This window comes from Montipora foliosa, unplaced genomic scaffold (genome assembly GCF_036669935.1).
Source record: "Montipora foliosa isolate CH-2021 unplaced genomic scaffold, ASM3666993v2 scaffold_423, whole genome shotgun sequence".
In the NCBI taxonomy this organism is placed as follows: domain Eukaryota; kingdom Metazoa; phylum Cnidaria; class Anthozoa; order Scleractinia; family Acroporidae; genus Montipora; species Montipora foliosa.
Genome location: NW_027179727.1, coordinates 785,001 through 810,000, shown reverse-complemented (window position 1 = coordinate 810,000; position 25,000 = coordinate 785,001). Strand labels below are relative to the sequence as shown.

The 25,000-nt window shown below is 39.9% G+C and overlaps 2 protein-coding genes across 2 annotated transcripts; both read right to left on the bottom strand.

The window, feature by feature from the left end:
- Positions 1 to 7,391: 7,391 nt before the first annotated feature.
- On the bottom strand, positions 7,392 to 23,004 carry LOC137988627 (cytochrome b5 reductase 4-like). The gene is made up of 14 exons (XM_068834613.1): positions 22,827 to 23,004; positions 21,274 to 21,348; positions 20,472 to 20,520; positions 18,526 to 18,583; positions 18,037 to 18,133; positions 16,094 to 16,123; positions 15,001 to 15,126; positions 13,659 to 13,799; positions 12,784 to 12,933; positions 12,316 to 12,408; positions 9,667 to 9,727; positions 9,472 to 9,561; positions 8,757 to 8,930; positions 7,392 to 7,507 (listed from the first exon to the last, which is right to left on the bottom strand). Exons 1-14 carry the CDS (start codon positions 23,002 to 23,004, stop codon positions 7,453 to 7,455), a joined length of 1,377 nt encoding a protein of 458 aa, XP_068690714.1. The 3' UTR covers positions 7,392 to 7,452.
- Positions 23,005 to 23,022: 18 nt separating this feature from the next.
- On the bottom strand, positions 23,023 to 24,132 carry LOC137988626 (uncharacterized). Its single transcript, XM_068834612.1, has one exon. The coding sequence runs from the start codon at positions 24,130 to 24,132 to the stop codon at positions 23,023 to 23,025; it is 1,110 nt and encodes a 369-aa protein (XP_068690713.1).
- Between the last annotated feature and the right edge of the window lie 868 nt (positions 24,133 to 25,000).

Below are 25,000 nucleotides of genomic sequence, written 5' to 3'. Positions count from 1 at the left end.
AGAAAGTGGACACCATTCAACAGATGAAGAACAGTTTTCTGATAATGAAATTATTGGGATGATTGCGGGATCTGGCAGAAGGGCTGCAAAACATTCTCTTCAATTGTCGATCGATCTAGTGCTTTTGATTGATCCAACATGAACAATCACGCACTTTCTTATAGTGCCCGTGTCAGCATTATCACTTTTAGAGGCAATGATTTGTATCCAAACTCGTTCCCAGGACTTTTCCCTCACTTGGGAGCCCCGCCTCCAAGGGACCAGGTTTATTTGTATCAAGCACAGGTCATTTCCTCTGGCGCTCTCCACAGTTTTCAAGGTAACCAATGAGCTCACACGACCAGCTAGGGTGTGCGGAAAGATATAACAGACAAACGGCAACTAACAAAACACATCATTCATGTTAGTTGAAACGATTGATAAGCTATCTATCGTGAATTACTGTAGGGTCTTCGTTTTCCACACATCCAGGGCGGCATGTAGAAAACGAAACATTCACCAAATAAAATTGAAAGAAAAAAAAAATCAAAATCTAGCGTAATTGGTTCTGAACACTGGCCTGTATAAGTTCTCTCTTGAGGTATATCTAGTGTTGTAGCTATGAATTCTGAGAGCTTGTTGTGTTTCTTTAAATCGTGAATACTTGTCATCAATGCATCGTACTTTTCAGCAAGAAACTTACACGAGGTTTCCAAATCATTCAACCTCTTGTTCGCAGTCATTAGCTCCATCTTCAGCGGCTCTATCGCCAGGGATATCTCCTTTCTACATCCTTTAGCGACTCGTTTTTCCAAATCTTCCTGGGTTCATCTAGTTTAGAGGTAATTTTAACGTCTTATGAGCCAGTTCTACTTCATAAAACTAGAGCGAGGGCCCCCGCAGACTAAGATGTCTGGAAATAGCTGAAAATCTAATGATCCGAAAATTATAGGGATCAAAACTTACCTTTTCGAAAATTCCAGCCAGAAACAAGGTTCCCGAAAATTCTAGTTCACCTTTTTAGGGAAAAAAAGAGCAATTATACCATTTTTTAGATGTTCGAAAATCCTAGGACAGGCAGGTAAGCAAGAAATTTTACAACAAATGTTTCGAAAATTCCAGATATCAAATAGTCTTCCGAACATATATTTTCCGATATTTTTGACGTTGGGTGTCCCTGAACTACGGTCAGCCACCGCGGTTAGGCTCAGTTCGTTATTAACGGTCGAAGCCGTGGCCACTGTGGTGTGGAAGCGTACCTTTGGAAAGCTGTTTTCCTGCAATATTACCACCTGAGGTCGCTCGCAGGACTGCTATTGCGTTGATGGTGGGTTGAGATGAAAGTTCAATCTTTGTCAATTGATTCTGATGTGGAATTGTGACCGTGGCAACATTTTATCCAGGAATATTTGAATCAAATTGGTGGCACCTGAGAATTTAGTTTCCAGCCTCGGGATTTTATTATACCGTTGACAACCACGAAACTGGGAAATGGCTCAAATCGCGTCGGATCTTGAAAATAACCACACAGGAAGGAAGTTACCCACGTTGGCAATAAGCTTAGGCTTTTTAATTGAGATTTTTTTCATATAAGCTCTTTGTCGGGATTCCCATACAAATCCTTATATTTTTGTCGGCCATGCTCACACTGAGCTTGGGGCGTCCTGTGCCTCAAGTACAACTAGACCCTCCGTGAGGGTACACTGGGTTGCCTGTGGTACGTGCAGCGTTCCAGGCAGCTCTTCCAGGCAATTTTTTTCAAGTTGGGGTTTGTAGCCGATATAACGCGCGCTCTGATTGGCTAACTGTGACTAGCCCACGGGCCGATTACGGGCTTGCAAAAACAAAGCAAAAAGTTATTAAAAAACCATATAATAAACTACTTACTAACCGAGCTAGCTCGAGCCGTACTGGGGAATATTGGCCCTGGGTCGTTTTTGTACGGACCTCGCTGCGTTCGGTCCGTACTGCCACGACCTCGGGCCAATATTTCCCTGGCAGTACGGCCCTCGCGCTCAGTTAGTAAATAACTTACTTACAGACAACTGAAACATTTTATAAAAGCGAAAGTTGAACGAAAAAATTTAAGAAAAATAACAGTAAAATATGTTTTCCAGGCAAAATTTGGTCATTTTAGCGTTGATTACGAATTTTTGGATGCAAAACTAAAATTTTCTGCAATTTATGTTCTTTCTTGGAAATAAATTCGACCGAAAACTGATGAGGCAGGAATATTTTTAGATTTTTAGGAATAATAGATAACGTGGATTCAATGCGTAATGTGATAATGCGATAAAAGTGTCAAATTTGCGACCCATTGCTAACGGCAACGGAAGCGATCGCATTACGAATAATTAACCTCTGTTGCCAAAAACCACCCAAATAACCGGTCAGTGTAAAACGCAGACTGTAGACTAGGGATAAAATGCAGACAGAGGGTAAAATGCAGACTGCAGACTGCGCGTTAATAAAATAATAATGAAAAAAGAGTTATAAGAGTGTTTGTAGCCGTTTGTACTTTCACACTGAAACCCCAACACAGCTCCCATCGCTTTGGTTGCCCCACCGCATGTTTTAAATCCGGATTTTCATCGAACTCTGTAAGAATTGAAGCTGTTTGAATCCTTGTTGTTGTTGGAAAAAGGATAGTTTCGTTTAGTGAGTTGCTTTTAGGCAAAGAAGTCACCACCCCGTAATTCAACTGTCCATTTTGCTGCACTGAACAAAGTAATCGAGTAATTACCCAATAACTCAATTTATTTTGACACGCATGGCAACAATACCAATAAACAAAGACAGATATAACGTGGATTTTGCAACCATTTAACGTTTCAATTCAGTCGGCTTAAGCCAGTATGACTGAGGTGTAAAAATTTCTTATTAGGATCCTTTCATTCGCTTTCGTGTACGTTATGTTTATCCTCTAGTTCACAAGTTCGTTTGTTTTGCATCTGGAAGATGTAATTTTCAATTATAACCTCTCCCTAGGGGTTATCCCGCATAGCTTAACCAATGAAATCCCCGCGTCCTAATTGCTCGGAATACATGAAATTCTTTGTGCATTTCGTTGCACCGAAAAAAGACAACCGAGATTATTCAGGTATTCGCAGTAATAATTGTTGGTTTTTCGATCGATTTCCCTCGATGTACCGGTGTGACAAATAATTTGGAACATTGCAATTCATCTGGAAGCGCAAAAGCAAAGCACAGATGATTTCAACGCGTACGATCGCATCCCCAAAAGGTGCAGCGACCTGCAGTCATGATAATGTGAGTTGTTGAGTGATGTAAAACAGTATTGTCTTTTAAACTCTTTATTTTATCCTTATGACTCGTTTTTTTTATTATTAATATTTATTTTACCCTCAGTCTGCATTTTACCCCCGGTCTGCAGTCTGCGTTTTACACTGACCGCCCAAATAACCGATTTTTCGACGGAAAATTCATCCCAGAGGATAAAACTATTCACTGGACATGTAACAAAGGTAAATGTGTTCGAGCGAACGCGAAAACAAGCGAATATTTTGACGGAAAACACAATAATGTGAGATCAAAGGAACATGTGGTGAAGACACGCAATTGCGGCATCGCTTTGACAACAATCTTACCTTTTCAGCGATTTTAACGCTTGAAATTCCATTCAATCCACCTGGTCTAGTCTTTGAATTCACTATTATCGCTGCCCTGCGAATCTTCAGTGTTCTACATAACAGCACACTGGGTAAAAGACGGCTCGACGGGCGACAGATTGTTGTCGATGTTGTCGCCTGTCTTGTTCATAAGGGTATATTTTGTTCAAAGATCTACTAAAACGCCATTCGCGCTACATGACTTTCGACGCCATTGCCGGTTAAGTCAATCGTTATAATGTGTCCACCAGAGAAATCTACGCATTTCCCACTACCCTCTCGATCCTAAGAAAATACGCGCAGCAGGGCTCTATGCACAAAGACACCACTTAGCAGGGGAGTGACAGGCAAGACTTTTACCGACATGGAAAAAAATAAAAAAAATAAAACGGAGAAATCTACCCATTTTCCGACTGGGATTGCCATAGGGCAACCCAGTAATAATTCACAAAAAAAATGTTCTGCTAAAAAAGTTGAAAGAGAAGTTTTGTAATTTAGTTAACCACCATTTCCACCAAATTTGGCCAAAGAAGAAGAACCCGTGGTTTTTTTAGAATTGTTTTAGTTATATGTAAAATTGAACCGCATTTTAGGCAGTTTCTAAATGTGTTGTCAAAGAAAGACTTTCGGCGGTGCCTACTACTGTTATTGCGCATACGTTCTGCGCATCTCGAGATAATCAGATTACCTATGGGTAGTGCTTATTAATACAAGGATATTTTGTATGGTTCAAAAATATGCGAAGAAAGCAGAATTTAGCAAGTGCTCTTGGTATCCAAAAGAAAATTGGGGTAACCATGCATTTTTCAGAGATAATTAAGCTTCAGTTTGGAATAGAACGCCATACATTGCTTTGTATTTTAAAGCTTCTTACAAATATTGTTGATTAATTATCTTCCAAAAATACGTGGTTACCCCCAATTTTCTTTTTGGATTTTAATAACACTTGTTAAAGGGGCTAGGTCACGCAATTTTAGGAAATTTCAGCACTGATCGAATGGTCAAAGAATTAACTAAAATATCAAAATAACTGTTCAAAACTATAGAAGACCTCTAACAAAACACAGGGAAGCGAAGAAGGCACATGGATGGACAAAACTGGAGAGGATTGAAATGGATTGAATTTGGGTAAATGTCGGGAACTGTGGACATGCCGTGTTTTTTTATTGTTTGATTAAGTCGCATAATGACCGGAAATAATTCAGATCGGATCGAGACATGTATTTGTACTTAGTGGGTGTGTTTAAAAAGGATATCGTGTTACTTTCGTTGTTGTTCTAAGCACGCGGTTGAGTAAAGTGAGCGAAGTTTTGTATTCAAAAGTTGGAATTAAACGGTGATTTTAATAGGAAACGTATTGTTGCTGCGTTTTCGACATAAATTTGAAAAATGTCGGCCCACCTTTTTTCAAATTTATATCAGTCTATATCAAAATGGCATTTACACAGTTGGAAAATCATTCTCAGTTGTTATGTGGCCGTGATTTTGCAAATGAAAGACTCTTGCTCTGCAAATTTGCGTTTAGAGCTCATAATTAACAAAATTAAACAAATTTACCTAAAATAGCGTGACCTAGCCCCTTTAAGATCTGCTTTTCCCGCATATTAAGTGAACCGCGCAAAAAACCTTTCAATTAGTAGGCACCGTTCTTAACACGAGAGCGATTTGAGACACTTCCCTGCGTTATACACAATGTAATATTCTTCACCCTGTGAGCAAAGAAAACGACAGCAAAGGCAGTTAGAAGGCAACACAGTTTTTTTTACAGCGGATTTAAGGTATTAACATTTGAGCACGTATTTCAAAACGGTTAGTCTTTCTTTCGTTAGCTAAAATCTTCGGAACTCAGACTTCCTCATCCCCAGGTTCAACACAGTACACCACGGCAAACACTCTTTTTAGCGACTTCGAACCATATTTTACGGTCTAAACTGTGTAACAAGGACTGGGCCCAAGCCTCATAAACCGCTTTTGAAACACGTATTGGAAAAAAGGACCTTTCCAGCCTTATTGAGCTACATATGGTGGTGTTTTGCCAAGAAATGCAAGTGATACCAAAATCCCAAAATTTACCCGCCTCTTTCTTAAGTACGCGAGTCTCCCTCAAGGGGATGGCGTAAATAAGCTTTCCTTGCCTACTCTTATGCAGTGACCATTCATACCCTCATTTCACGTCTGCAGTTAATATTTGCACTGCATTTACTTGAGCACCTGACTGCTGGACTAGAACCATCGACTCATCTCCTGCATTGCCCGCATGTAATAGAGTATTTCTGCACTTGTGAAGGATATCTTTAACTGGATATTTGGTATCAGCAGGAGCCAATAAACAGGAGCGTAGATTTTAAACACATTTGTCACCGTGTTTTCTCAGCTCAAGTTAGTACGGGGACGTCGGAGTGGCCGGTTTATTTTCATCCTAGCCTCATATGGTAACTCATCATGTGCTTGTGCTTTTCACTTAAGTTAAGCCCTGTTTACTTGGGTTTTCGACTTGGCGTGGGTGACCTCCTAGTCTGGCTAATCACAAAGAAAATCAGGGTGCACAACTGTAGATTTCCAAATTCCATTCTGTTCTTTCAATAGCATCACTTTTTTTGGAAATAACAGACAAGCTAACTGTCAACATCCAAAGTGAACACTTTCTTTAATTTCGGTCCGCGACTTGTTTTCGATAGATTTACCGTGAAACAGAAGCCTTCAATAACAAATTATTACCCTTGGGAAAAGTCTTTTCTGTGGTCCGTAACCTATTTAGAAACTCCGGTCTAAAAAAAATATCACTTGGTCTTAACTAAGTGCCGTGACAGCGATATAGTAAGGGAGCGGCAAGCAACTGGTTTTTGGAAAGCAGTTGAAGTTTGTTCTTCCGCCTCCACATAAAAGAAACAACAGAATAAATAGAATTTGGTGTGTTGCCTGCCAAACGACAGTAAAGACGCATTCTCACTAAGAGCAGCTGAAGTTTGTTTCTGCGCCTCCATATAGAAGAAATAATAGAATAAATAGAATTTGGGGTGTTGCCTACCAAACGGCAGTAAAGACGCATCCTCACTAGCCCACGATAGGGAGCAGGGCTCCCACCAGTGTGGCCCTGGTTCGATTCCAAGACTTGACGTCACACCACGGTTGGTTCTCTACTCTGCTCCAAGAGGTTCTCCTCTGGCCTGGTAATCCGGTCACTCCCGCTCACCTCAAAAACCAATGCTCGATTTGATTTCTATGTACATGCAGTGTCCCCAATTAGTGTCTCAGCTCAACAAGTCTTAACTCTTTAATAAAGTTCATTATCATTATTTTTACCAGAATAAGAAAAAAAGGAACCGTCGAACAGGAATAAAGTAAAAAAAGTAAAGTAAAGTAACCATATTCAACGTCGATAACTCGTAAAAGTAATTCAGCTGACAAACTTGAGGTCGACAGTGCGCTCATTTTACTCCCCCCTCTCCATCAGTGCTCCGTTTTACGGGTATTTAGAGCTACTAGCTACACGGAGAGGAAAGAAGTCGAAACAAGGATGCGAGATCGGGGAATCGAACTCAGGACCTCTTGCATCAAGGCCGCGCACTAACAGACTGCGCCATCCTTGCTCCTTGCTCTCTGTGGCTTGATAACATTGCAAACATACCGTTCTATAGTGCAAAATAATAGCGCCTTTTGCTCTAACTTCACGCCCATTTGACTTCATTTACGTCCCATTTTTCGCGAAGCTGGTATCACCTTCCCAAACTGTTTAAGACCACAAATGTTGACAAGAGAGTTGCTGCTGATTGAGATTCCAACGAAGAAACGCATTGACTCAAAGACAGCGCTATTACAACCCTTCCTTGAGGTAAACCAGTGATCAACCCAGAAATGCATGGATCATGTTTTCTGCATAACTAAGATCTTTAAGCGTGCTGAAAATAAAAAGAACACCAAGTTTAATGCTGGACGCAAGAGAAATTGTTCCCTTTCAACAACCACTGGTTCCATTTCAAAGCGCGCCCTCGTAAATATTTGAGTGATGGTCAATACGAGAAGAAATAATTGTGTCACTAAGAAATTCAGATGAAAGAAATTGTCCTTTACTTGGGTCGCTTTTTTGAAAAAAAAAAAGCGCCTAAGACCTGTGGATGCAAGAATTTGCTATCAAGATTTAATTGCGATTTCTCTTTGCTTTCCGCTTTCGGTAATACCGCTTTAACGCTTTCCAGATTTGGTCGTTTTAAACTAAATACGCTCTGCTAAAATTTGCGGACTCTTAACGATATCTATTGTGGTTTTACATGTCATTTTTGTTTGCAGTTTTCAGTAATTCCCTTGACTGCTCCCTTCCCCCCAAAATTCATTCATTTCAAAATGCGTTCTCGGGATCGACTTCTAGCCTCGACAACTTATGTGGGTGGACTTCGTTGACTCTGTACTCTGCTCTAAGGCGTCTTTCTGCGAGCCCTGCTGTTTTCCTATCTTTTCAAAAAAAACAACATTTGGTTCTATCTGCTTTACTTTGACTGGAAGAATGAATAAGTTGCGTTCTGAAAAAACTGTGGTGCTGCGTTGGCTGGGAGTGAAGCAAGGACAAGTGGTTTTATCCAACGAGCTGATAACGGTAAATGAGACAACGGAAGAATGCTAACAAAAGCTTTCTCGCAGTGGTTCATTTAACCTTATTATATGGACGAGTGTTTTACCGGGAACTAAATACTCGTAGAATCAATACGACCACTACATCCGAGAACCGAGTGGCGTATTTTTCGTATGTAACACAACTAGTCATATTTAGCAACGACGTCACGATTTCCGCCTTTTTTGGTTTGTATTTATGGCCTGCTTTTCAATCCTACCATGTATATTTATTGTCCATATAATAAAAAATATAAAAAAACGGTAGCTTGTTCTCGTGGCAAGAACAGTATCTTGTTCCTGCCATTCAAACATTAAATTTATGTCATTCTTCTCACCACCATGTAATATCCTCTCTTTATCCATTCAACTTGTTAACTACTAAATTTCCTATAATTTGACTTGATTTGCCGTCTCCCCGATTCTAACTGTAATAGAGCACTTGGCCACAGAAGTTCAATGCATTAATGATTCAGAAGTAATTATTGTCATTATCATATTATTGTCATTATCATGGAAAACTCGTAAATGATGTTCTCTCACCTTACGATGTGATGGGTAAAGGGATCAGGACCACATATACAAATCAACAATTCGCGTTCGTGGCCGGCACTAGGGGGAGGGGGTAGAATTTCTAACAGCATTTCCAAAGAAACACGGCCTTCATAACCATCCCACTCGGGAGTGGGTTGGGACACTGTGTAATAGACTTGAAATCTGAGGAAAAAAAAAAATATATATTCATGTAGTCAAGAGCTAAAAACACCTTTTACAACATTTTAAGTAATCTCAATAATCATAGAAAACAATGGGCTCATGCTGTTAGCTGTGCATATATAGAATGATGTAGCAATTGGTACAACTCAAGAAGTTAGGTTACAGTGGCTCTTGGCTATTTCCGCTTCTCTCGAGCACTACGATATTTCTGCTTATGTTCGCGCGCTAAAGATTGAAGCAATGGTGAGTTGAGAAATAAGCTACTTCTTTGCCAAGAACATTTACATCTCTCAGGTTGTATGAGATTGGCTAATATACAGCCAGCCATATTCCAAAGCACTGTCCACTTGACTTCATATCCTCTCTGCGTCAGGAAAGAGCATAGAGTATCTCTAAGAAATCTCTCTAGGTTGGAGTAAATTCAGGTCTCCAGGGCATTTTCGTCCGAAACATTTAAACGGCTTAAAATGTCAGACAGTTGTTTGAACTTTTCTTTTTTGTTTTACCACCATTTATGTGGTTAAAAGTAGAGGAGTCTCACCTTTGACTTGCCGTTTCAACCATTTCATTTAACTGCTGTTTCCATAGAATATCTTTCTCCTGATTGTTAGCAAACAAGAGCTTTACTGACCTGGAAGAGCAATGTTAATATACAATGATATAATCAAGGCGAACTTAGTTTCAAATTTTTGAAACCTTAAACGAGAAAGGAAATAAATTTCATGCAATTGCTTACGTTTCTGTCGATGAGCTTTTCAATACTGCACGCCGAATAAGTCTTATCATTGGTGTCAATCCTGGAAAGAATTTTTTGAAAGAAATGATTTCAGCTGAAGGGAGTACTCACTACTGTCATAATTTTTGGGTCAAAGCCACGGAAAAGCAATAATTTAGCCTTGATTTAGTTCACACACTTCTGTCATCCCTAACAAAATTTCAAATGAATCGTAGAAAAATGACCAAGTTTCAGTTCTTTTTTATCCTCTATCCTCTAAATCCTCAGTTGTTGGCAATAAAGAAACACTTTTAGCTCGCTAACGTGACTGTTGCTAACGAAACTACCGCATTAATTCCCCCCGAGGAGGGGGGGGGGGGGGAACTCCCATCTCCCATATAAAAAGGACCGGGGCGCTCGTTGGAAATTTTGAAAAGAACCCCTAAGAGGTACCAAGATGCTGTCTTCTGGGCGCGGAATGAATTTTTTTTCACCCCTAAGGGGTACCAAATCATGGCCGGTTTTACTTGGACAAAATTAAAACTTAGTTAATTGTCAAATGTCTCCTGTCATAATTTTTCGGCTCAATACCCTAAAGCGTACCGCTAAAGCTCCCGCTGTGGACCTTGTGAGACTGAACACCCTAAGAGGTACCAAAACCGCCTTTTTAATCCCTAAAGTACGACAAGCACCCCCCTTCCTTTTTATATGGAAGTTCCAGGATTAATTCTGGCCCTCTATGTACATACGTACACATTGTTAAACGATAAAAAATGTAGCTACGATTATTTCATTGAATTCTAAATGCCTTGCTGGATAACGACGATTATAAACAAAATCATTTAAGCAAATTGCTTCGCCTCACAAGTTGCGGTCCTTTTAGTGTTACGTTCTTTTGAATAGGTTAGTGTCTTCATTTCACTTTTCCTGCCAGTTTTAAAGCAACATTGCTAATTGACTCTTAAGGCCTGGCCAAACGCTTGCAACATTTCAACGCGACATCTTGCAACACTGTTGCATGATGTTGCGACATATGTTGAATGGACTGGCCAAACGCACGCAACATATCGCAACAGGGTGGCCAAACGAAAACAACATATTGTGCCCAACAATGTTGCAAGATGTTGCGTTGAAACGTTGCGAGCGTTTGGTCAGGCCTTTAGAAGAAACTAGCTCCTAACAAGGCTCTGTTTGTTCTTTGGTAGTTGCAATCAGAATGTGTCTTCTCATAAGGTCATGAATTTGGTTTAAAACAGGTGTTCGAGAAAGGTGTTTGGTAAGCTAGGCAAACTAAGTTTTTCATTAGAAATGTTTTAAATTGGTTTTTGGTACCACTAACGGTTATTTGTGTTTCACTCAGTGGTATTTTTATCCAAGCGAGATCTTTTACTATATTTTTGGAACCAACTTATTTTCATTTCTCCTCTTCCCTTTTTGACTTGCTCTCGCAGTTCCAGATCGGATTCATGACAACAGCGGTCTCTTTTGAGTTCTCAACAAGTGTTTTTTAATCTATATTCTAATATTTCAAAGCAATTAAAAATAGCACCCATAATCGTAATTATTGTTCTGATCTTCCTGGAACACGTATGCCAGATAAATTCGTGGAAAAGACAGGGCTTATACTCGCCCTTTTCTTCTCTTGTATATTGTTTAAGTTCTGTTATGTAACAATCATAAATCGTCATTTTATCTGTAAATTTACCGTGTAACTTGATTCTAGATATTGCAACCCATTTTTTGTAATTTTTGCTACTTGCCATTCTCCGATCGTGCTTATCTAATGATGCCAGACCTGTATAATTCTGTCGAAAGAAACGATTTTCTTTGTTGTGAAAAAATATGTTAATGTAATCAAGCGTAGGCGTAGTGCGTCTGCCAGGCGTCATTTTGACGTGTGATTGGCACTTTATTGATCAGTCAGACTAAAAACATATAAAAAGGACTGTATATCTCACAAATAGTATCGGAGCAAGAATAGTTGAGCGAGAGCTGTAAGATCGACCCGAGAACGCCAACTAAAGAATTCAAACAGCAGGATTGTCGAGGAGTCTTTCTTCCCCCATAGATTTCCTTTAACAATATAATGTAAATACAAAGACGTTCTTTGTGTCAAGAGTAAGATACTAAGAGCGTAACTCAACTGTTGCTGATATCAATGTTTATGCCACACTATGCCTGCAACTGGATGTTGCCTAATCGGTTGTTCTTTGGTTTATACCCACTGCACAAGCGCATTCACAAGCAACATACACAGGCGTATAAATTTGTGGTCAAGCCCGGCTTCACTCAAACATAAGATACCCATGATGAAAATGCTACACGTTTGCGTGTTGCTCTTGCTCATGCTTGCATCGCAAATCAGCCCTGAAGCCTCAGTTCCAAAGATGTTCCTGGACCACAAGTTCGACTGCAGCTGGCGGACTAATTAATTGATTAGCTTTAAGCACTCTTGTCCTTGAGTCGCTAATGAAACCAGGCTTGACTGGCCGGCTGACTGATTGACTGACGTAGAACGATGGTGAATAATTGGTTAAATCAATTGACGGTGGATTGATTGATCCATCGATCGACCACCCACCTTTTTCAACCTGATCGAATAAGTATACAGTAAATTGGCTGTATCATTTTGTTTACTTTCTCTTAAGGCTGAATTGCTTGCCTACAAACCTGTTCCTCCAGCAATGAGAATTATGTCTCTCGCTTCAATAAGCCGGGATTCCTTAAAATCTCCAGAATAATCGCTTATTTGAAGAATGTCCCCTGCAAAATACAGATCAATTATTTTACCCGCATGTCTTTTGTCGAGAATCACTGGGAAAAACGAAAAGTACTTTTACGCGCACAAAACAGCTTACATTGTAATGAAGTCAAAAGTGCTAAATAAAGGCAAAACAGAAATTGATAAATTTTGATAAATCAGCGCTGTATTATGATTTACTTATTCAGCCAAATTCTTTTTCGAGAAACAGACAAATGATCATGTGAAACAGCAAAGACCTCTTTCAAATATGATACAGATTCAATCATTAAAAATCATTAAAGCAGTATATAAGAATGCCAATCAGACCACGGAACACCTGCTTCAGAAAAACGCCCTACATATGGCCTTGCAGAAAACAACTGTACTAAACTAACCTACGTCTATTGCAGATAAGGTGGGTGTAAGAGTTCCATCAGGGTAGATCTTGATCATCAGATAAAAGCGCCGGCCATCGTGTTCTCTTTCATCCAGACTGAATCTTAGTGAAGGTAGAACGACAGTATAAGGTCGGCTTATCTTCATGCCTGACAGAGAAACAATAAGTAATCTGTTATCATCTTAAAGTAGCAATGGTATGTGACTTTAAGGTTTGTTTCAGGTTTCCCAGTCATTCACCCTTACATGTCTTTGAATCACGTTGAGTAATCTCTGTTAATTTTATGTAGAAATAATGGGGAATTTTGACGAAGGAATATATAGGAAAGACATCAATGAAGTCTCTTAATGTCTACATCCTCCACGGGTTTATTACAACTCACAAACTAGCTCCGAGTTGGCTTAAAAGCTCAATCGGTAGGGCTGGGACTGTGCTGCACCGATATCGCCGACGTCATGGATTCATACATGTAACTCGCTCAAGCAAAACTTTTCACGTAGTTCTTATGTGTTGGTGATAACTGCAATGATAAAAATCTTAACATGCAAACAAGAATTTTGGGAGATACATTGGTAAACCGCAATTTTCATGGCCATTCCATTTCCGGAATACGTGTTCTTTTGGAAAACAATATTTCAGTTGTTTAATGAATCCCAAGCGGGGATATAAATAAACATACTATTTCCGAAATAATTTAGTTATCTGCTACTACTAATACTACTCAAAATAACGTTTTTCTTTAGCTCATAAGCGATCTTTCCTGGACATAGCACTGTTCCTTGCGCTGTCACGATGAGCGATCGACTAGGGAAATATGTCATGATAAGTTACATGTATTACACCGCCAAATAGACTTCGTCCATTTCTACTAACCTTCAACATCCCTATGTAAGTGTATATGGTGTCCAATTGGAACTCTCATAACAATCCCATCAGGCAGTTCACAACAAAACAGCTGACAGTTGTGCGTAACGGCTTCTACTGAAACCACTCTGCAATCCCACAATCTTGACTCTGTTCAACAAAAGGGAAAAAGAATAAACATACATGTATTAAACATTACAAACAAGAAATCACGGTTCACCACACACGATTTCCTTGAAACAAAGTCCCAAACTGTTAAAACGACCTCACGTGCGCAAATGTTCTGAAAATTTTCATTTTCATGATTTCTCTTGTTAAGCGCCTGCTTTGCTGGGTACATCGTGACGAAATATTCTTGGGATACCTTCAACAATGCACGCAAAAACCACGTCAATTTGAAGTAAAGCTTCTCTTTTATTTAAATTCTTCTCATGGCGGCCTTTCAAGTGCCCCCCTCTCCCAAACCAAAGAAATGTTCACGCCAACTGCAGCTTTTCAGAATGTTTCCGGATTTCAAATCAACATTGTAAGAGGGGAGGGGTGGAGAAGGCATATGACTACTAGTCCTCCAATATGGCGAATAAAAATGTAATTTCACTAAAATTTTTGGCGAAAAGTAATAAATTAAGAGTTCAAACCTCATTGACTGTAAGCAGACGGTTCGAGTTATTTCGCTTCCTGTTTGAATGTATACAAACAGATCGTCGACTATGGTGTTAAGACAAATCATTTCTTGGTGTATTAGTTGATTCACTCCATAGTCATGCACTAAAGCCAGCCAATCAGTGTTGCTGTTTTATTGTATTGATGCCCGTTGTTTTACGATAGTTTGCGAGATTTTCATTAAACCGCATGGCCGCAAACAGTGCAAAGCAGCCAAAACGTCTGACCTTTTTTAAACCAGCCGAGTCGGGAAAGTCTCCGACTCGTCTGATTCCAAACCAACCGACTCGGAAACCAGTCAAGTCCAAGGAAGTAACAAGGACAGTAAGACAGCTCCGGTAAAACGGAAGCTGAAGCGGGAATGGTTTAAGGAATTTCCCTGGCTTTGTCATGACTCGAACAGAAACACTTTATTTTGTGACTACTGCATCAATGCAGGAAGGGAGAATGTTTTTACCAAAGAAATCGGCTTTTTTTTCCAAAAAAGGATGACATTGTTAAACATCAAACGAGCACATATCATAAGTTTGCCGTGACGGGACATAACAGTAAAGACGCTCGGCTATTGGTCAGTGGCTAAAAGAATTTCAAAATGGCTAAATCTATTGGCTAAAGGCCCTAAAACCCTAGATCTATCCCTGGTCTGGCTTTCCATAGATTGTGATCAATATCTTTAAAAACACCCTACCTCTATCTTTATGCAACTTGAGTGAATTATTGCCAAGTAACCCCTGTCCCAAGTCTGTCCATTTCACTCCGGAGGTTTCTTTCGTTAAAAGAACGTCCGCTTTTCCAGTGGATCCAGATATGCGCACTGTAGAACAGCAAAAATATTAACAGGATTAGCGCTAATTAAGAACAAACTCAGCATGTCGTTGCCTAACTTTGAAAAAGTATCAAAGGGCTGAAAACGTCTGTAAGACTTTGGTGTCCTATGCATGTAACCACCACCTCTCTGGGTACTCTGTGCAATGAAGGAAACATTGATGATCATTGCTCAATGTTCCAACCACCAAACAAAAAATCATTTCAAAAACTAATTAACCTCTTGCTGACACATTTATGACAACGGATAAAGTAGTGCAATATACACATTGTACTCAGCTCTTCTAATCTGATTTCGTATACCAAAGAACGTACAGTTACTTCTGGAATTGCGCAAAACCTACTGATTCTTGAAGATCTGGCCCTAGTTGTTCAAACGATGGATAGTACTTAGCCTATCCATCGGATAAATCACTATCCAGTAGACAAGTAATAGCGAAATCAATTGCGCTATCCAATGGATAGTGATTTATCCGGTGAATAGCGTTATCCACCTTTTGAACAACTGGGGCCTGAAGGTTATGTACACCCTGCATAATTGGCCAAGGGTACTACATCACTACTTTGTTGTTTTTTCTTGTCCACAAGGTCCCAGAAAAAAAAGGAAATCAGCCTTGCTCAATTCCAGTAATTACTGACTTCACTTTGATAATTCCACACATCACAAAAACCTTATCCGATAAAAAATTTGTTTATTGCAACAGTTGTTCCTTCACTAATAAGTCATTTCAAGATAAAATTGGTCAAAAATACGACAGCCTCGTTCACTGTATTGCAGTCAACTGCACTTGTTGCCTCGACCTTTTGCTTGCAACATGCAGCACCCTTTATTCCAGCAAAATTGACCACAATTTATTGAAAGAATCAAAACAGTAAAAAAAGTTCACTTCCAATGGTTTACAGTAAATACAACCCTATAATAATGATATTTATAGCAGCCTTTTCATTGTACACACCTTGTTGACAAGTAACGACATTGCTGAGTACTGCAACAACAAATATTTGATTTAAAAAAAGCATTAGTTGCATAAGAGAAAGATAAATATGATTTCCCAGTAAAGTGTTGGTCTTGAGAGGGATAGTTTTGCTGTCTAACCGATACAGCAAACATAAAGGTGTAATAGTATATATGACTAGAAAGTAACCTAATTTGCATTCACTTTCAACACACATTTATATAAGCGACTACAAAACTAGTTTCGTTCACAAGATCTCTTCAGTTAGTCGTCATATTTGTTTTGCATATGAAACTACTTCATGTAACCACGCATGAAAACACGTAACGAAATAATAAAACAAAACATATGATACCATAGTTAACACTTAGCAATTGTTACATTCATTTAACAATTGTTAAGTGTTTTATTATTTCGTTACGTGTTTTCATGCATTGTTACATAAAGTAGTTTCATATGCAAAACAAATATGGCAACCAACTGTCGAGATCTTGTGGACGAAACTAGTTTTGTAGTCGCGTATGTAAATGTGTGTTGAAAGTGAATGCAAATTAGTTTATTGGTATCTGCTAATGAAATTTCACAGGAAGGTGTAATAATCCTTGGGAAAACACATACAGTATTTCTTCTCATTTCCGTTCACAAAAAGAGTTGATCAATGGTTTCAAATGCAAATACATTATTACCCTCACAAAAAAGACCAAGAAAAGAAAATAATTATATAATAATTTTACATAAAATAGAGTTCAATATCCAGTTCCAAAAGTAGTCAGTTCCACTCTTACAACACGATTACAATATTTTTATTCCTTTGCTTTCAGTTTTTCCACACAGGTCAGGAACTGTGGTGCCATTTTGACATACACTTTCTGTGATAATGATGATGAACTTTATTTAAGTCCTTAACTTTGTGAGGACTTCCGCGGAATGGATGAGGACGTCCGCACTAGCAATAGGGGCCACGACTCGTAGACGTCACTGTCTTCTGGGTGCATTGTTACCTACGACAAGGACGAGATCTCCGCAGCAAAGTTTGCTTTGTATGCTACGCCACTTACTACGTTCAACCAATTGAAGAACGTACTCCCTCCTCCAGCGGCGCCAAAACTGATCAACTAGGAATTGACTGTGGCGCTATCGACGACGAAGCGACATGTCTCGCTGGACGAACACGCCTCGTGCGATATTATCACTAGCACGTCCATGCAGGTAGTGGTTTGGTGTTAGAGCACTGAGATGGGTTGGGGATGCACTGCTACCTCCATACACGAGCGGACAAGAATTTTAAAGTGACTCGACTTCACTGACTACGTTTAGAAAGACTTCATCAACAGTAAGCACATCCCAAAGGATCACCTTCATTGCACGCTTTGTGGACTTGACCAGAGACTCCCATCCTCCCTCAAATCATGGAGCGGCTGGTGGGCTGAAACGCCACTGGACTTCACATCTACTAAGCTCATCGATGACTCGCTCCTGGTCGATCTCGGCTTTAGCATAGCTCACCTTCAACGCCCACGAAATTGGTTCTATTGCTGCTATAGGAATACGCACTGGATTCCCTTGGCGCTCTATTATTCTAGTGCCAGGGTATTAATTGGGGACAATGTAATTGAAATCAAGTCAAATTAACGCAAATCAAATCAAACATCGGTTTCTGAGGAGAGGGGAGAATCGCAGTACCTGCAGGAAAACCTCTCAGAGCAGACCACCCAACAAGAGAACCAACAAACTGGACCCACATTATGATGCTAAGTCTTGGAATTAAACCTGGCCCATATTGGTGGGAAGCGAGTGATCTCACCACTGTGCCAGCTGTCCTCCCACTTTGTCTAATGCCTGCCTGCGTAGTGTGATGTTACACAAAATGCCTAGAATTTCGGGTGTTTACACATGTATATAGCCTTTCTATTGTATGAATTAATATTATGTAATTGTCATACCTAAATGAATTTGAAACCTTTTTATTCCTAAAATGAAAATTGCATTGAAGTCTTTCCCATCTTTCAATTCTAAGATGATATCTTCTAGTCTTAGATCCTGCAAGACAACAATTGTTTAAGAATCCCTGAGACTATGACAATCCATAAAATAACAGTCTGGTCAACATTTTTGCAAACAGTAACAAAAATTTAAAAGGTCAAATTTCCATGATTAGTTTCACAGGTACACAAATGTTTAAATTGATTACCATATACTGGACGAGTAAATATCCTTTAAAAATTAAGTATAAAAATGCTTCAGTTTTACTGAACAATTATATAGGCCCAAAATGGTGATGACAGCGAATGGCCAGATTACAAATTATATTTGTAATTTGACCAAGACATCAAGACAATATTATTGTAACGATAAATGATAAATGATACACGGTTAGAAAGACTTCATTATGATTCAATATGATAAATGATACACGTCCATTATCATCAAACCTTTTTCTTGGTGTATACTGATATTGTTACAATCTTGTCATTTTGATACCAGTCATACCTGCAATAGTTATAAAAAGAACTATTAAAGGAGAATAAGGCCTGAACCGTAGATAGTAGCCAAATATATTATTATTATTATTTATTACACGCCGAGACCCGCAAAACAAGTATAATATTACATTTCTCTTCCAGAGTGGATTTCTCTCCTTCTACGGGCTTCCCTCTTTCTTTGATAGGCCGCAACCCTTTTAATTCAGTATGATCTGGGACACGTTCCGTAATAGTTCTCAACTTTACTCTGTCATACGCGGAATGCTGCTACACGTCCCACACGTTGCCACATTTTAGGGTTGTTTTCAAAGTGTCCTAAAAGCGAAGTTGAAAACGGCCGACTGGGTGTGATCCATTTACCAGTTCAGAGTAAGGCAGTTGTTTGGCAGGTCTGTCATCACCCATGCGACAAAGATGGCCCAACCAGCGAAGACGACTTCTAACTAACCTTATCTCAATATCTTCTACATTAGCGCGCCTGAGGACTTCTTCGTTTCTAACGAAATCGTCCCATTTAATGTTAAGAATGATACGCAGATGGCGCTGCTGTAAAGTACGGAGCTCTCTGACTTGATGTTGGTACATAGTCCATGTTTCACTACCATACATTACAAGCGGCACTAAGTACTGGTTGTATACAGCAATTTTAGTTCGAACAGTGAGGTCATGAGAGTCGAAAACTCTTTTTCCGTAGCCGACACATGACACTGCCTATGAGTTCATTTGAGCAATCACTAGTCACGTAGCTGCCTTTAGGTACCTGAAGCGAGTGACATTAGCCAATTTTTTGCCATCTACAAAGAAATCAGCAGCATCAACAATACACGTGCATGGTCTCCGTCTTCGTTGTGTTGATGCGCATCCCCATTCGTTTAGCAAGTTGGTTATAGGAAGTTAGTAACGATTGTAGGCCTTCTGGTGTGTCACTGAATACGGCAATATCATCAGCATATTGTACTTCCCTGATAAATTCAGTGAGGACTTTTGTTTTCGCCTTAAGTCTGCGAAGATCAAAAAGCTCGCCATCATAACGGAATCTTATCTGGATGTTACAAGTGTGTTTGACTTTCTTGAAAGCGAGCCAGTGTAGAACCGTAGCATTGATACCGAAAAGAGTCGGTGCTAGTTTGTATCCCTGTTTGACGACATAGTTGTATTCGAAGGCCAGGGTTAGTTCTCCATCAGCAATCACCCTCGCATGAATGTCAGAAAACAGTTTCTTTATGATTCTTATAAACTTCTGAGGGCAGCCCAATTTACCGAGGATTATAAAGAGGAGTTCACGATTGACGGTGTTTATGTACTTAAACGTCAATGAAAAGGCATCAACATGTGAAAAACAATGATTGTAACTTATGCCCTGAAAAACGTCTGAATTCGAAGTACCAGAATCTCGCCAGCATACACACACTGTGCTTGTCTTATTTGTAACAATTATAAGCTGCTACAAAGCTAACAACCTATAAACAAGAACGCCCTGCCTTGATTTTGAGACAAAACCCGTACATTTCCATTTAATGATTCACATGCAGCACTGGTGCAGTTTTTGAGATGCTACAAATCCAGTCAGCTCAAGTCAAATCAATTTGCCCGCTTTCTTTTTGTTCCCACTACCAGTCTCCCCCAGGTTTCTGTGCATGTAAAGGGCGAGTTTAACTATCATTGGGCTGCAAAATTACTGATCTTTGCCAAGAAGTATTGTCTGACCTCTGACAGTGTTTTTAGGGCAAAACCATTCAGAGGTGCTTTTGTTGATATTACCAGTTTGAGTTATTTCAAATTACTTATCAAGAAGAATAAATCACCAAAAAACTGAAAAATGCCAAGAAGGCAATGATCACAACAATCCAAGAACTACTAGTTTAGTAAAATGTGTAAATGAGAACAATGCTAACCGTGGGTCTGGTGAGCTTGGTGGGGCAACTGGCACAGCAAACCCATTATCTAGCAAAATAAATACGGAAGTACTTTACACTGTTCGCACAACATAAAAAAAATCATTAAAAGTTATGAAAGCTCAAGAACATACTTCTATTAAAATCCAAATGTTGGTTAAGGATAATAATTTATTGGAAGGTTTTTAAATCAAATTGAAGCATACAGAATACTAATAACGATGTTTATATTTTGGGGTTTTGAAGAAAATTGTCCAAGCCTTTCAAAAATATAAGGACTCACAATAGTTTAAAAACTGCGGTTACAATAACTTTGTATTTATTATTATTATACATCAGACTTACTATGAAAAATCTGATTGGTCGAGGGCATTCAATCAATTCACAATAGCTTGTGAACTTGACATGATAAATGCAATATCTGCTGCAGATATTGCATTTATCATGTCAATTTCAACGTTTGCCTGGTTACTAAGCCCCTTGGAGTGTTCTCCTCACTGCATTTTTCAACAGATGAATGTCTTCTTTTGCCTATTGTTTAATAAATGTATAATAAAACAATTATTGAATTCGCTTTTCGCATGATATCATGAATCCTCGTGTCTGTGTTATCTGCCATAACACAGACCTCATCCAATAATCATTTATTGTCATCCGCACTATCACCATCTACGTATTTAAGTTAATAAGGTCAATGGAACCTAGCAGAAGTTATCTGCCCGTTCAGGATCCAGCATACATGTATGCCTAAAAAGCACAAGGTGATTTTTAGCCCAACATACTACAACATACTTGTACCTACCTTGTGCACCAGGGACAAATAGACTGTTGTGTGATTTAAGAGATACTGATGAAGAATTTAGGTACCTTCCTGATCCTTTAAAAATGATATCAAAATTAATAAATGTTGGCGCCAGTAATGACTGGGCAAGACGTAGCTGCACTGCAATGGTTTAATGGCTATAACAACTACCTGCACGTTACAAAAATATGGCCGCTGAGCAAGACACAAGGAACATCAAAAAACGCAATAAGCATGTCTGGCTAAAAATGCCTGCTGTTGCAGGCTTTATCCTGTGTTTAATTTGATTTCATAAAAGGGTTCAAAATGTCTATAACATTAATTCCTTAAATAATAAGATACCGGTATAAATATAAAAGTACACATAAAATCATCCAAATTTTCAAACTTTTTTAAACCTTCAAAAAACACTTCCCAGTTCAAGGCTTTAACCCTTTAGTGCCCAAGGGGTCTCCCTTTGACGAGTAAAATCGTCTGGCGTTAGACAGAGTAAAATCTATAAGTCACTATTGGGCATTAAAGGGTTAAAGGAGATAGTTTTTTAACCCTTTAGTGCCCAAGGGGTCTCCCTTTGACGAGTAAAATCGTCTGACGTTAGACAGAGTAAAATCTATAAGTCACTATTGGGCATTAAAGGGTTAAAATTGCTTATACTCTTAGCACGACAATGTCAATTTCCTTACTCCATTTACGTGTACTTCAATGATTAATGAGGACATAAAGATTTTAGAGGATGTAGCGGTTGTTAAACCATAGACTTCTAAACCCCCTCCCCTCCCCTCCACCTCCATCAGGGTTCTCAGTAGATTTTCCAACAGATGGCAAAATTTCAATAACAAGCGGCTGATAACTCAGCCCAAAGGGCTGGTTACAGGGCCCATAGCAGGGTTTTCAATAAGAATTTCAGTAGTCGGCAAAATCTGAGGAGTAGGTGAAGCATAGACAACATGTACTGTTGGCACACTTTCCAAGGGACAAAGGCACAACCTTGTCAGTGGGTCTAGGGGCATTCCTCCCCTGGGAGAATTTTGAAATTTGGGTCTCTTAAAATACATTTCCTGCATTCTGGAGCAAGAATAAGTGTATTTGAACACAACACTAATATTAAATTTTGGCTTTTTTTTATTCAGAGAGAGTACATGTTATTGAATACTTTAAATGTTTGAAATTCATATTTTGGGTTTTGAAAAGTCATTAAAATAGTGTGGCATAGCCCCCTTTAAGGCTCCTCTGCATTCTGTAAAGTTGCATGCAATGAATATCATCTGACGTGATTTATAGCACATTTTGCAGATGTCATTTCGTCATGCTTCAAATGTAGTCAGCAAATCAGGTAGCTTACACCAAGTACTGGAATACAGGACTGCTGTTTCAAAAAATGTTTGTGCTCCATTCTTTATCACCGCCTTTGACATGGGCGTTCCTGATACAAGGCTCGTGTTCTATTCATGACAAATGTCGTTTGTGTTATTCACAAAATTTGGGGTAATTTCCAAGGAAAAGTAGGTGGCAAGTTCACATGCAATAGCTGGCGAATTTTGCTGGCCACTGACTCTTATTGAAACCCCTGCCATAGGGCCAAGGCTCTAGGCGGGTCCAAGGACAGGGGTCCCCTGTAAAAGTTTGAAATTTAGGTTTGCAGAGGTGCAATTGACTGTATTTTAGGGGTTGTATTTCTAGTTCATCATCATCATCATCATCAATCCAATTTTGATCCGGGTTTATCCCCATAGACAGTGGTGGCCGGATTCACCCAACTTTGGCAGCAATCTCTCTCCATCCCACTCTCCATCTCGCTTGATTCATAGCATCCTTTTTCTCCAATCCAACACTCTTGCTCTCCTTCTCCACTTGCGTCTTCCATGTCCTCTTTTGTCGTCCTCGCTTCCTCTTGCCTTTCAATTCAAACTCCAACGCTTTTCTCAGAAATTGCTCATCATCCCTCCTCAACACATGCCCATACCTTCTCACTCCATTCGCCTTTGCCATCTGAACCACTGTTTCCTTCAATCCTAACATCTCCATTAGGTCCTCTGTCCTCTTCTTCTCCACCAGTTTTGCACCACACATTGCTCTCACCATTGCTCTCTCGGTCCTTCTCAATATTGCCATCTCATTTTCCCTCAGACACCATGTCTCACTCCCATATAACATTGCCAATCTTACGTAAATCCAAAAAACCATTCCTTTCATCTTCAGCGAGAACCTTTTTGAGTTAAGCAACTCTCCGCATTCCCTGAACTTCACCCAGTCAATTCTTGCTCTTGCTGTCACAGCTGCTTCGCAACCACCACTTGCATTCACCCTATCCCCCAAATAACAGAAACCTCTCACGGTTTCCACCTCTTCACACAACTCCTCCACCGGTTCCACTAATCCATCAACTTGCTTCTTGCATTGTCCACACACAAAATCTCTCCCCAACCTAGGGGTCGCCCTCTTTACTTTCACGCATCTGCCATGGATCCATTTCCCGCATTTCACACACAACACTGAATTTGCCATTACTCGCTTCCCACAAATACCACATGGATCTATCTTACTCACAGACAATTCACCTTCTGCCCCACTTACTATCACTTTTGTCTTCCCCAGGTTCACCTTCAGCCCCTTGCTCACGAATGCCTCCTTCCATTTCCAGAACTTCTCCCTCAGTCCTTCCATCGTTTCGCTCGTCAACACCAAGTCATCCCCGTACAACATCTCACTCATCAAATCATTTCTCACACTCTCCGTAACCACGTCAACCATGATCGAAAAAACCAATGGCCATAACATGGATCCCTGGTGCACACCAACTTTCACCTCAAACTCATCAGACAACTCTGTGAAGATCTCACTCACTCCCCAAATCTTCATAATAATGCTTTCTCTGCACACGTTCTGCCACTTTGCTGACCATACACACATATAATTCTAAACACTTCTTCACGGGTCCCCAGTAGGTTTTTGGAGACCCGGGATTTGGCCTTTTTGGAGCCTGGGATTCGGGATTATAAAGAAATATGGGAGCGGGATTCGGGATTGCATTTATGGACGGGACAAGGGGTTTAGTGTTAATACGAAGCGGGATCCGGGAAATTGTCACTTTGAAGCCCTGAGATCCGGGATTTCTGATGGCGAAAATTTTTAAAAGAAACTCAAATTTCGTTGTCGGCAACGACGGAAACTTCCACCACACTGACACGTGCCCTTTGTGACCCCTATGGAGTGATCTTTGTCGTGAACTTTGACCATAATAAGATCCACAAACTTTGGAAATGCAGCCATAGAGAGCGTTAAGAGCACAAACCATTGGGCGGCGTACTATTTTACAAATCCTAAGTCATGGTATCCTGTACCCAAACGCGCCATGTATTTCTCGTCTCGCATATGCAGAGCATGAGTGTTTGGGACCACACGTTTGGCGCAGCAGTCCGTCAGCCTTCTGTCAGACAACAAACTACGATAGCAACAGCCAGAACGCTGCCTTCCTACAGTGTATCTCTACCACAGAGAAGTGCAACCAGGGGATTCGGTCTCCCTTGAGCCTGCTGAACCCTCCACAGGCAAATAAGAGAAACGAAGCAGGAAGTGAAGGCAACTCTTTCCTTGGAAGATACATGTAGCTGGGGATTATTAAGGCGCCAACTTTATACCCAACTAGACGCTCCATAAAAGCGTACACTGGGTTGCCTGTGGTACATGTTACACAAAAACAGAAGGCAGTGAATTGGGTGGTATTAAA